Source organism: Carassius gibelio, chromosome B2 (genome assembly GCF_023724105.1).
Source record: "Carassius gibelio isolate Cgi1373 ecotype wild population from Czech Republic chromosome B2, carGib1.2-hapl.c, whole genome shotgun sequence".
In the NCBI taxonomy this organism is placed as follows: Eukaryota; Metazoa; Chordata; class Actinopteri; order Cypriniformes; family Cyprinidae; genus Carassius; species Carassius gibelio.
Genome location: NC_068397.1, coordinates 31,363,479 through 31,374,823, shown reverse-complemented (window position 1 = coordinate 31,374,823; position 11,345 = coordinate 31,363,479). Strand labels below are relative to the sequence as shown.

At 32.4% G+C, this 11,345-nt stretch overlaps 1 protein-coding gene across 1 annotated transcript in view; it reads left to right on the top strand.

Annotated features, from left to right (window-relative positions):
* The first annotated feature begins 380 nt into the window (after window positions 1-380).
* Window positions 381-11,345, top strand: part of LOC127950830 (protein APCDD1-like) — a 112,398-nt gene continuing 101,433 nt past the window's right edge. The window contains exon 1 of the mRNA XM_052548161.1: window positions 381-596. Within this exon, the coding sequence (XP_052404121.1) occupies window positions 515-596 (82 nt within the window). The 5' untranslated portion in view covers window positions 381-514. The remainder of the gene's footprint in view (window positions 597-11,345) is intronic.

The following is an 11,345-nucleotide window of genomic DNA, read 5'->3' as shown; positions in this document are numbered from 1 at the left end:
TGTTAAAAAAATATATATATATTTTTTAGATATGGTTTTAATATTGTGGATTTGTTTTATATCTATTTTAATTTTAGCTAAAGTCAAACATTAAATGCATATTTAGATACATATGTGTGTGCTACTTACAAGCCTTATTACACAAGAAGAAGTAAATGAGATCGCATTTAGCCAAGAAAAGCTGCAGGTTAGAACTGTTCTGAGATCAGGATCTGTTTGATGTGGTTAGGGTTTGAGATTCCTAATGAAAACCAGCTCTCTCTCTCTGTCTCTCTCTCTCTCTCTCTCTCTCTCTCTCTCTGTCTCATATTTCTCCAGTCAGTCTGTAAGATCTACTGGTTTTCTGTGGATTGCTGCATGATCTCCTGCGGGAGCAGTAACTTCTGCTCTTATATGAATCTGCTTCTGAAGCTCGACTGTTTCAGATGTTTCTCCGGTGCCAATGGACATCGCCAGACTACAAAAGATCTGGATTAAAGAGAAACTTCATGTGTGATTAATCTGAGAAAGGAAGATGCGGAAGGAAAACGGCTTGCAGTCTTTGGGAATAATGGCTGTGTGTCTGCTGATGATGATGATGAGGATGATGAGGATTGGTGAGTGTGTCATCTCATCTTTGTTCAGGGTTAGAGATTTAATAAGAATGTCTGTTTAGAAAGTTCATCTCAGTTCAGCAGCATCTGAACTTTTTTTTTAAATTGAAGATGAAATTAGAATAGTTACTAGTAACTTTATGTTAATAGTAAATAGTTCAATAAAATGTTAAAAACTGTAATAGAGTTGGATCTGTTGTGAAAATCAACAGCAGCAGACCTGAAACTCTGTCAGAACACTTGTCAGCTTCCATCAAATATCATTCAGATTCTGTGGAATGTTCATTAAGTTTGCTTGAACTCTTGATGTCAGAAATTAACACTTCTCCTAAAGTAAATATTTGCCTCCTGCAGTTGATTTTCAGGGTCATTTCTGTGCTTCATATTAGTCTCTAGAGGCAATAAAGTCTAGAAAAGAATTTTATGAAATACATGACATTTTGCATAACAGAAGAACTCACAGCTTTTGCCCTAAACATTTTAATCTAAGGTGATATATATATGTTGTTATTTTATGTGTTATATGTTATGTTATATCTCCTATGTTATGTTATGTTATGTGTTATATGTTATTTTATGTGTTATGGGTTATGTGTTATGTTATGTTATATGTTATGTTATATCTTATATGTTATGTTACATTGTTATGTTATGTTATGTTATGTTATGTTATGTAATGTTGTGTTATGTGTTATGTGTTATGTTACATGTTACATGTTACATGTTACATGTTATATGTTGTTGTTGTTATGTAATGTTATGTGTTATATGTTATATGTTATATGTGATATGTTATGTTATGTTGTGTTTAGTTGTGTTATGTGTTATGTTATGTTGTGTTATATTTTATGTTGTGTAATATGTTATGTTATGTTGTGTTGTGTTATATGTTATTTGTTATGGGTTATGTGTTATGTTGTGTTATATGTTATGTTGTGTTATGTGTTGTTACGTTGTTATGTTATGTTATGTTATGTTATGTTATGTTAGGTTATGTGTCATATGTTATATGTTATATGTTGTTGTTGTTGTTATGTTATGTTATGTGTTATATGTTATGTTATGTTATGTTTTATGTTATGTGCTTAATGTTATATGTTATGTTATATGTTATTGTATGTGTTATGTGTTATGTGTTGTGTTATGTGTTATATGTTATGTTATATCTTATATGTTATGTTACGTTGTTATGTTATGATATGGTATGTGTTATGTTATGTTATGTTATGTTATGTTATGTTATGTTATGGTATGTTATGTTTTATGTTATGTTACATGTTATGTTATGTGCTAAATGTTATATGTTATGTTATGTTATGTGTCATATGTTATGTTATATGTTGTTGTTGTTGTTGTTGTTATGTTATGTTATGTTATGTTATGTGTTATATGTTATGTTATGTTATGTTTTATGTTATGTGCTTAATGTTATATGTTATGTTATATGTTATGGTATGTGTTATATGTTATTTTATGTGTTATGTGTTGTGTTATGTGTTATATGTTATGTTATGTTTTATGTTGTGTTACATGTTATGTTATGTTATATGTTATGGTATGTGTTATGTTATTTTATGTTATGTTATATGTTATGTGTTATGTGTTATGTTATGTGTTATATGTTATGTTATATCTTATATGTTATGTTACGTTGTTATGTTATGATATGGTATGTGTTATGTTATGTTATGTTTTATGTTATGTTTTATGTTGTTTTATGTTATGTTATGTTTTATGTTATGTTACATGTTATGTTATGTGCTAAATGTTATATGTTATGTTATGTTATGTGTCATATGTTATGTTATATGTTGTTGTTGTTGTTATGTTATGTTATGTTATGTTATGTTATGTTATGTGTTATATGTTATGTTATGTTATGTTATGTTTTATGTTATGTGCTTAATGTTATATGTTATGTTATATGTTATGGTATGTGTTATATGTTATTTTATGTGTTATGTGTTGTGTTATGTGTTATATGTTATGTTATATCTTATATGTTATGTTACGTTGTTATGTTATGATATGGTATGTGTTATGTTATGTTATGTTATGTTATGTTATGTTATGTTATGTTTTATGTTATGTTTTATGTTGTTTTATGTTATGTTATGTTTTATTTTATGTTACATGTTATGTTATGTGCTAAATGTTATATGTTATGTGTCATATGTTATGTTATATGTTATATGTTGTTGTTGTTGTTATGTTATGTGTTATATGTTATGTTATGTTATGTTATGTTATGTTATGTTATGTTTTATGTTATGTGCTTAATGTTATATGTTATGTTATATGTTATGGTATGTGTCATATGTTATTTTATGTGTTATGTGTTGTGTTATGTGTTATATGTTATGTTATATCTTATATGTTATGTTACATTGTTATGTTATGATATGGTATGTGTTATGTTATGTTATGTTTTATGTTATGTCACATGTTATGTTATGTTATATGTTATGGTATGTGTTATGTTATTTTATGTGTTATGTTATATGTTATGTGTTATGTGTTATGTTATGTGTTATATGTTATGTTATATCTTATATGTTATGTTACGTTGTTATGTTATGATATGGTATGTGTTATGTTATGTTTTATGTTATGTTTTATGTTTTATGTTGTTTTATGTTATGTTATGTTTTATGTTATGTTACATGTTATGTTATGTGCTAAATTTTATATGTTATGTTATGTTATGTGTCATATGTTATGTTATATGTTATATGTTGTTGTTGTTGTTATGTTGTTATGTTATGTTATGTGTTATATGTTATATGTTATATGTTATATGTTATATGTTATATGTTATGTTATGTTTTATGTTATGTGCTTAATGTTATATGTTATGTTATATGTTATGGTATGTGTTATATGTTATTTTATGTGTTATGTGTTGTGTTATGTGTTATATGTTATGTTATATCTTATATGTTATGTTACGTTGTTATGTTATGATATGGTATGTGTTATGTTATGTTATGTTTTATGTTATGTTTTATGTTGTTTTATGTTATGTTATGTTTTATGTTATGTTATGTTTTATGTTATGTCACATGTTATGTTATGTGCTAAATGTTATATGTTATGTTATGTTATGTTATGTTATGTTATGTAACAGCAGTGTCTTTTTAACTACACAGTGTCTGTAAATTGGCTAAAATGATGTAAAATCTGGGGAAAGTAAATAATTAATTTAGAAAAGTAAGCACTAAACTGTTTGAGAGAAAGTAATCATTGAGCTGAACGTCCAGGGCTGTGTTTCCCAAAAGCATCATAAGCCTACACTGATCGTAGCTCCATGGGTCTATGATGTTTTTGGAAAATACAGCCCTGGTCAGAGACTATTATCCTCCTCTAAATGCATGTGCTGTAATCTCATGTTCCAGTCTATCCTTACCCACATCAAACCCTCTACTCCTTTGAATCATGCCTCCATTAAAATGTCTAAAGCTCATAAACTTGCATTTATAATCAGAATTAACGAGAGGGCAGCGTGTGGTAAAGCGGTTTGAGACGACTGTGTGTTTGTCTGTAAGCTCACCCATGGGCTTCGTTCAGCTGGAAATGTTCTCCATTGAGAGACCGTAGAAAAGCAGCACTGGGAACCGAACGCTCTCCACGTTTGACTTCAGCAGTAACGACAGAACCATCAACAATATGTGTTTGCTGTTATCCAGCCATCTGCTCTGTGTGCTCCAAGTGTCATTATATCAATTCTGAAAATGAATAATAAATTGCTGATCTCAGTCCAGCGGCGGCTCGTTCCCACATTCATTAAGCGCTGTCTATCCTCAACATTCATCTGATACGAGTGTCTGATACAGTTGGGCAGTAAAGTCTTCCTTCATTAGGGCCCGAGCACCGATGGTGTGAGGACCCTCTTGGAATTGCTCCGTTTATTATTATTATTATTATTATTATTATTAGGGCCCGAGCACCGATGGTGTGAGGACCCTCTTGGAATTGCTCCGTTTATTATTATTATTATTAGGGCTCAAGCCCGAAGGGGCGAAGAGCCCTATTGTTCTTCTAAGGATTATTCTTGTTATTATTAGGGCTCAAGCCCGAAGGGGCGAAGAGCCCTATTGTTCCCCTAAGGATTATTCTTATTATTATTATTATTATTTTTTTTATTTTTTTTTAAACCTTCCGGGCATTTTTGGGGGCCTTAACATGCTCAAAAACTCTTGAAAATTGGCACACTCATTGGAATCTGCGGCCATCAGGACGCCACAGAGACTGGAACCCGGGCGTGGCACAGGGGCTCTACAGCGCCCCCTGGAACACCGTCAGAAATCTTGAACCATAGCTCACACACGCTTGCATGTATTTATATGAAACTCACTACACTTATAGATCTCATTGAGCTGAACAACTTTCGCGCTCTATGTCATAGGCTCCGCCCAACAGGAAGTCAGCTATTCAGGGCTGTTTAAAAAAAGCATGCTCTGGAATTTGAAATACTCCTCTGAGGTTTTCAACCCGTTCGCCACGAAACTCGGTGAACACGATCTCAAGACATTGAGGATGAAAAATTGCGAGGGGATTTTTGATATCTCGAACGGTTTGCTCGTGGCGAGGCTTTGAAATTATGGCGAGAAATGAGAAACAGGAAATGTCTAATAACATCCACATACATTTCCTGAATTTGATCAAGCTTCATTGGTTTGTTCGTTGTATGATACTGATCGTATATATGTGACTATTAAGAGTCAACATTATAGCGCCACCAACTGGCAGCAGGAAGTGTGTCATTTTCCAAATGCTTTGAATTCAGCATCTTATTTTTACTCTATTTACTTAAAACTTCATCAGAATAATGACAAAACACGGCCGATGTAAATCTGTTGTGGGGATATTGATATCTGATATAGTGTTGCCATGGCAACGTGTCAAACTTGAATGTTCTGTTATGGTGAGTTTGAGGCAGACAACAAGCTCAGATTTACATGAAACTCAAAACACATATCAGTATTAGTGATAGCTAGACAATGGCAAAAGCTTTTAAAAGGGCGTGAAGGAGGCACTCTATAGCGCCACCTTTTGTCAAAAGTGGGGGGGGTTAGTTTTAGCTACAGACACCAAACTTGGTACATAAATTGTTCTTCTCAAGACGGACAACTTTGTAATTCACAGTCATCAGCTACGACCAACAGGAAGTCGGCTATTTTGATTTGAATATTTAAATTGAGCTCTGATTTAATGCATACTCCTCACAGGAAATGTTCACTATACTCACCAAACTTTGTCTACATGTGGAAAAAACATTGAGGAACTTAAATTGTGAGCGGATTTTGGTTAGCTTGAACAGTTTTGTCGTGGTGATTTTTTTAAATGACAGTAAAAAGGGAATCATTAATTGTCTTGTATTTTTAAATTGCAGCTTCCAAACACTTAAAAAAAAATCATACAGAGATCAAATCATTCTGAGGACATATGCATAGTTTCATGACTTTACAACACTGTATGATTAAAAGAAAATTAAAGAACTGTCAGACATCTCAACTCACTCTGTCCCTCTGTTTGAGGAATGTATGTGTGCTGACTGAGAGTGTGTGTGTCTGTGAGTGGGGGATGGGCATGAGCTGAGTGGCAGACACAATGAGAGAGAGAAAGAGACTTAATCATCTCTTTAATCACCAGAAAAAAAATGTATTTTAAATTGTTATTTTTTGTTGCTTTTGCTAACATTGCTGTTTTCATTACAGCTTAAGAAATCTCTTAGGCCTTATCCTTTTCTGACAGTTTCAGGAATTAAAAACAAAATTCTAAAAATACTTATTTGTGCTGCAAATAATAATTTCAATCTCATTTGATACTGACCTATTCCATCCTGTGACATGACATTTATCTTAATTTACATAATCTCATGGATGTAACAGTAAAACTGTTCAGCTCACAGATGAAGACTAAGCTGTAATGCAAGCAGAACTTTCACAAATGCTTATAAGTCATTAAAGGATTTTATAACACTGTAAAATAATGTCTAATTTGTTAACATTAGTGAATGCATTGGTAACACTTTATAATAACTGCACTCATTAGTAAATAGTCAGTTCATGCTTTATAAAGTCTTGTCCCAACTTAAATAGTCATTAATAAGCAGCTTATAAATACAGCTATAAATAGCTTGATCTTGGTTTATAAGCACATTTATTAAAAAGGAGAGTAAAGGGTCAGTTATCTTCCTATGAAAAATAAAAAAATGAAAATAAACAAACAACAACACAGATTGATACAGAACTCAGAAATTTTATTGTGGATTTATGATCAAATCAGCCTGTAAATGAATCATACTCCTCCAAGAAGACACAAGTAGTTCACACCAAACTTTTTCAACATGATGCCAATATACTGAAGATGTTAAATTGCGAATGGGTTTAGGATACCTTAAATGGTGTGGCCATACCGATTTATTAAAGTAACATAAAAAAATACAATAGTTATTTTACTATTTTTAACATTCTTTATTCCAACTCTTCATAATTTTTTATATACGTAGAAGTCATCATTTGAAAGAAGCACAGTAAGTTTCATAGCTTTATCATTTTCAAGAGCCAGCTTAAAATTAAAACTATCATAACATATAAATCAAGCTTGCAATTCTTAGTACCAATAATGGCCACCAGATGGCGCTATATGATTACTTTTAAATAATTATTGTAGAAACAAGTATGATTTAAATCATTTATAGAAATCTTTCAAAGAAAAATAATATGTATTTTACTGATAAAATGACCCTCACTTAATTAGAATAATATGCTGAAGTATTGTGAAATACTGTGTATTAAGAATAATTCTTTATAGGCTTTATGGACAGATAAGTTTGGAGTGACTCTTGAAGGATCAGCATCATATCCTCTTTTACCACTGTTTAAAGAATTTATCTTCCAGAACAGGTGCGACTTAATTTTGGATAGCTTGGATGGTTTTGTCATGGTGATTTTTTGAAATAACAGTAAAAAAGGAACCAGTAAATGTCTTTTATTTTTTTAAGTGCAAGTTCTAAACAATTCAACAAAATGTACACATAGAAGACAAGTCATGCTGAGGAAATATGCATAGTTTCATGACTATACAACACTATATGGATGATAGCAAATTAAAAAACTACCATACATCTGATGTCACTCTGTCCCTCTGGGTAATGTGTATGTGTGTGTTTGTGTGTTAAGTGTGTGTGTGTTAAGTGTGTGTGCTGAGTTTGTGTGAATGTGTGGGAGAGGGGATGGGCTTGGTGTCAGAGAGAGAGAGAGAGAGAGAGAGAGAGAGAGAGAGAGAGAGGGAGGGAGACTTAATCATCTCTTTAATCACCAGCAGAAAAAAAAGCAATTTTGTGTTGTTGTTGTTTTTTCATCATTACAGCTTAAAAAATATCTTAGGCCTCAACATCAACTGTTGCTAGCCTACTCCCAAAATTAATAGTCATTAGTAAGCATTTTATAAATACAGCTATAATTAAATTGTTCATGGTTTATATGCACATTTATTTTGAGGAGATTAAAGGCTGTAATCTTCCTAAAAAAAAATGTAAAAAAATAAAAATAAAAAAAATAAACAAACACAGAACTCAGAAACATTTATTTCAAGATGCAATAAAAGAAAACTGTACACTATATATATATATATATATATATATATATATATATATATATATATATATATATATATATATATATATATATATATATATATATATACACACAATTGCATAAGTTTATATTTAATTTTTTTTATCAAGTGTACAGCTAATAATAATAATAATAATGCATTTTATTTAAGGCGCCTTTCAAACCACTCAAGGTCACCGTACAACAAGTAACAACAGTAACAATATTAAAACAAAAAATAACAGCAAATAACAATGTCAGTAAAAAACCACAATAATATTAGAATAGCACAACATATTGTGGAATACTATATTAAGACTTTATATATAGGCTTTATGAACAGATAGGTTTTGAGAGATTCTTGAAGTACTAGCATCACCTCCTCTTGTATGATGGTTTGAGGAATATATTTTCCAGATAGTACCGCCGCTCCCTATATGCAGAATACGCAGTCTTCGTAGGGCACCAACTCCCAGAGGGGCACCATCCCAGTAGCTCAAAAAAAATAAAACATGCGCCATTCTCCCATCCGCTCTCGCGACCGCTCTGACATTTGCGGATGAATGTTCGTAATTGATGGATGGACATCTATGCCCGGGTAAAAGACATCAGCAATCCGGCACAGAGAAAAGAAAAATAAAGTAAAAAACAAAACAAAAACAGGCATAACCGGATTAACCCTTTAACTGCCATATCCCTTAAAATTTGATTGCCAGAGGGTTACTGTAAATGCTTATGCCCGCTGGGCACAGTTTTCCCGATGCCACCGGGGTGGTGTTGCACTGACGGCTTGAGCCCGCCATCGCTGCTTGCAGCTATATTTATTATTATTTTTATTTTTTATTAAACCTTCCGGGGTGTTTTGGGGGCCTTAACATGCTCAAAAACTCTTGAAAATTGGCACACACATTGGAATCTGCGGCCATCAGGACGCCGCAGAGGCTGGGACCCGGGCGTGGCACAGGGGCTCTACAGCGCCCCCTGGAAGACAGTCAGAATTCCTGAACCATAGCTCACACACACTTGCATGTATTTATATCAAACTCGGTACACTTATAGATCTCATTGAGCCGAACAACTTTCACACTTTATGTCATAGGCTCCGCCCAACAGGAAGTCAGCTATTCAGGGCTGTTTAAAAAAAGCATGCTCTGGAATTTGAAATACTCCTCTGAGGTTTTCAACCCGTTCGCCACGAAACTCGGTGAACATGATCTCAAGACATTGAGGATGAAAAATTGCGAGGGGATTTTTGATATCTCGAACGGTTTGCCCGTGGCGAGGCATGGAACTTATGGCGAGAAATGAGAAACAGGAAATGTCTAATAACATCCACATACATTTCCTGAATTTGATCAAACTTCATGGGTTTGTTCGTTGTATGATACCGATTGTATATATGTGGCTATTAAGAGTCAACGTTATAGCGCCACCAACTGGCAGCAGGAAGTGTGTCATTTTCCAAATGCTTTGAATTCAGCATCTTATTTTTACTCGATTTACTTAAAACTTCATCAGAATAATGACAAAACACGGCCGATGTAAATCTGTTGTGGGGATATTGATATCTGATATAGTGTTGCCATGGCAACGTGTCAAACTTGAATGTTCTGTTATGGTGAGTTTGAGGCAGACAACAAGCTCAGATTTACATGAAACTCAAAACACATATCAGTATTAGTGATAGCTAGACAATGGCAAAAGCTTTTAAAAGGGCGTGAAGGAGGCACTCTATAGCGCCACCTTTTGTCAAAAGTGGGGGGGTTAGTTTTAGCTACAGACACCAAACTTGGTACATAAATTGTTCTTTTCAAGACGGACAACTTTCTAATTCACAGTCATCAGCTACGATCAACAGGAAGTCGGCTATTTTGATTTGAATGTGTATTTTTGAGATTTTACAGTTGTGAATTAATGAATACTCCTCACAGGGGAAGTACACTATACACACCAAACGTTGTCTACATGAAGAAAAAACATCGAGGAACTTAAATTGCGAACAGATTTTGGTTAGCTTGAACGGTTTTGTCGTGGTGATTTTTTGAAATGACAGTAAAAAGTGAAACATTAATCGTCTTGTATTTTTAAATTGCAGCTTCCAAACCTTTAAAAAACATTTTTAATTTAGAAAACCAGTGATTCTGAGGAAATATGCATAGTTTCATGACTTTACAGCACTGTATGATTAAAAGAAAATTAAAAAACTGTCAGACATCTGATCTCACTCTGTCACTCTGTGTGCTGACTCTGTGTGTGTGTGTGAGTGTGAGTGGGGGAGGGGTGTGAGCTGAGTGGCAGACAGACAGAGAGAGAGAGAGAGAGACTTAAACATCTCTTTAATCACCAGAAAAAAAACTGTATTTTAAATAGTTATTTTTTTGTTGTTGCTGCTAATTGTGCTGTTATCATTACATCTTAAGAAATATCTTAGGCCTTATCCTTTTCTGACAGTTTCAGGGATTAAAAAAAATCCTAAAAAACCTTATTTGTGCTGCAAATAATAATTTCAAACTCATTTGATACTGACCTCTGTCACCCTGTGACATGACATTTATTTGAATTTACATAATCTCAAGGATGTAACAGTAAAACTGTTCAGCTCACAGATGAAGACTAAGCTTTAATGCAAGCAGAACTATTTCACAAATGCTTATAGGTTAATGAAATCATAACAAAACACTTTTAAATTATTTAAGGATTTGGTAACACTTTAAAATAATGTCTCAATTGTTAACATTAGTAAATGCATTGGTAACACTTCATAATAGCTGCAATTCTTAGCTAAGCATTAGTAAATAGTCAGTTCATGCTTTATATAGCCTTCTCCCAAAATTAATATTTTAGTAAGCATTTTATAAATACAGCTATAATTAAATTGTTCATGGTTTATATGCACATTTATTTTGAGGAGATTAAAGGCTGTAATCTCCCTAAAAAAATGTAAAATAAAAAAATAAAAAAATAAAATAAACAAACACAGAACTCATAAATATTTATTTCAAGATGCAATAAAAGAAAACTGTACACTTGAATTTATATATATATATATATATATATATATATATATATATATATATATATATATATATATATATATACACACAATTGCATAAGTTTATATTTAAAAATGTTT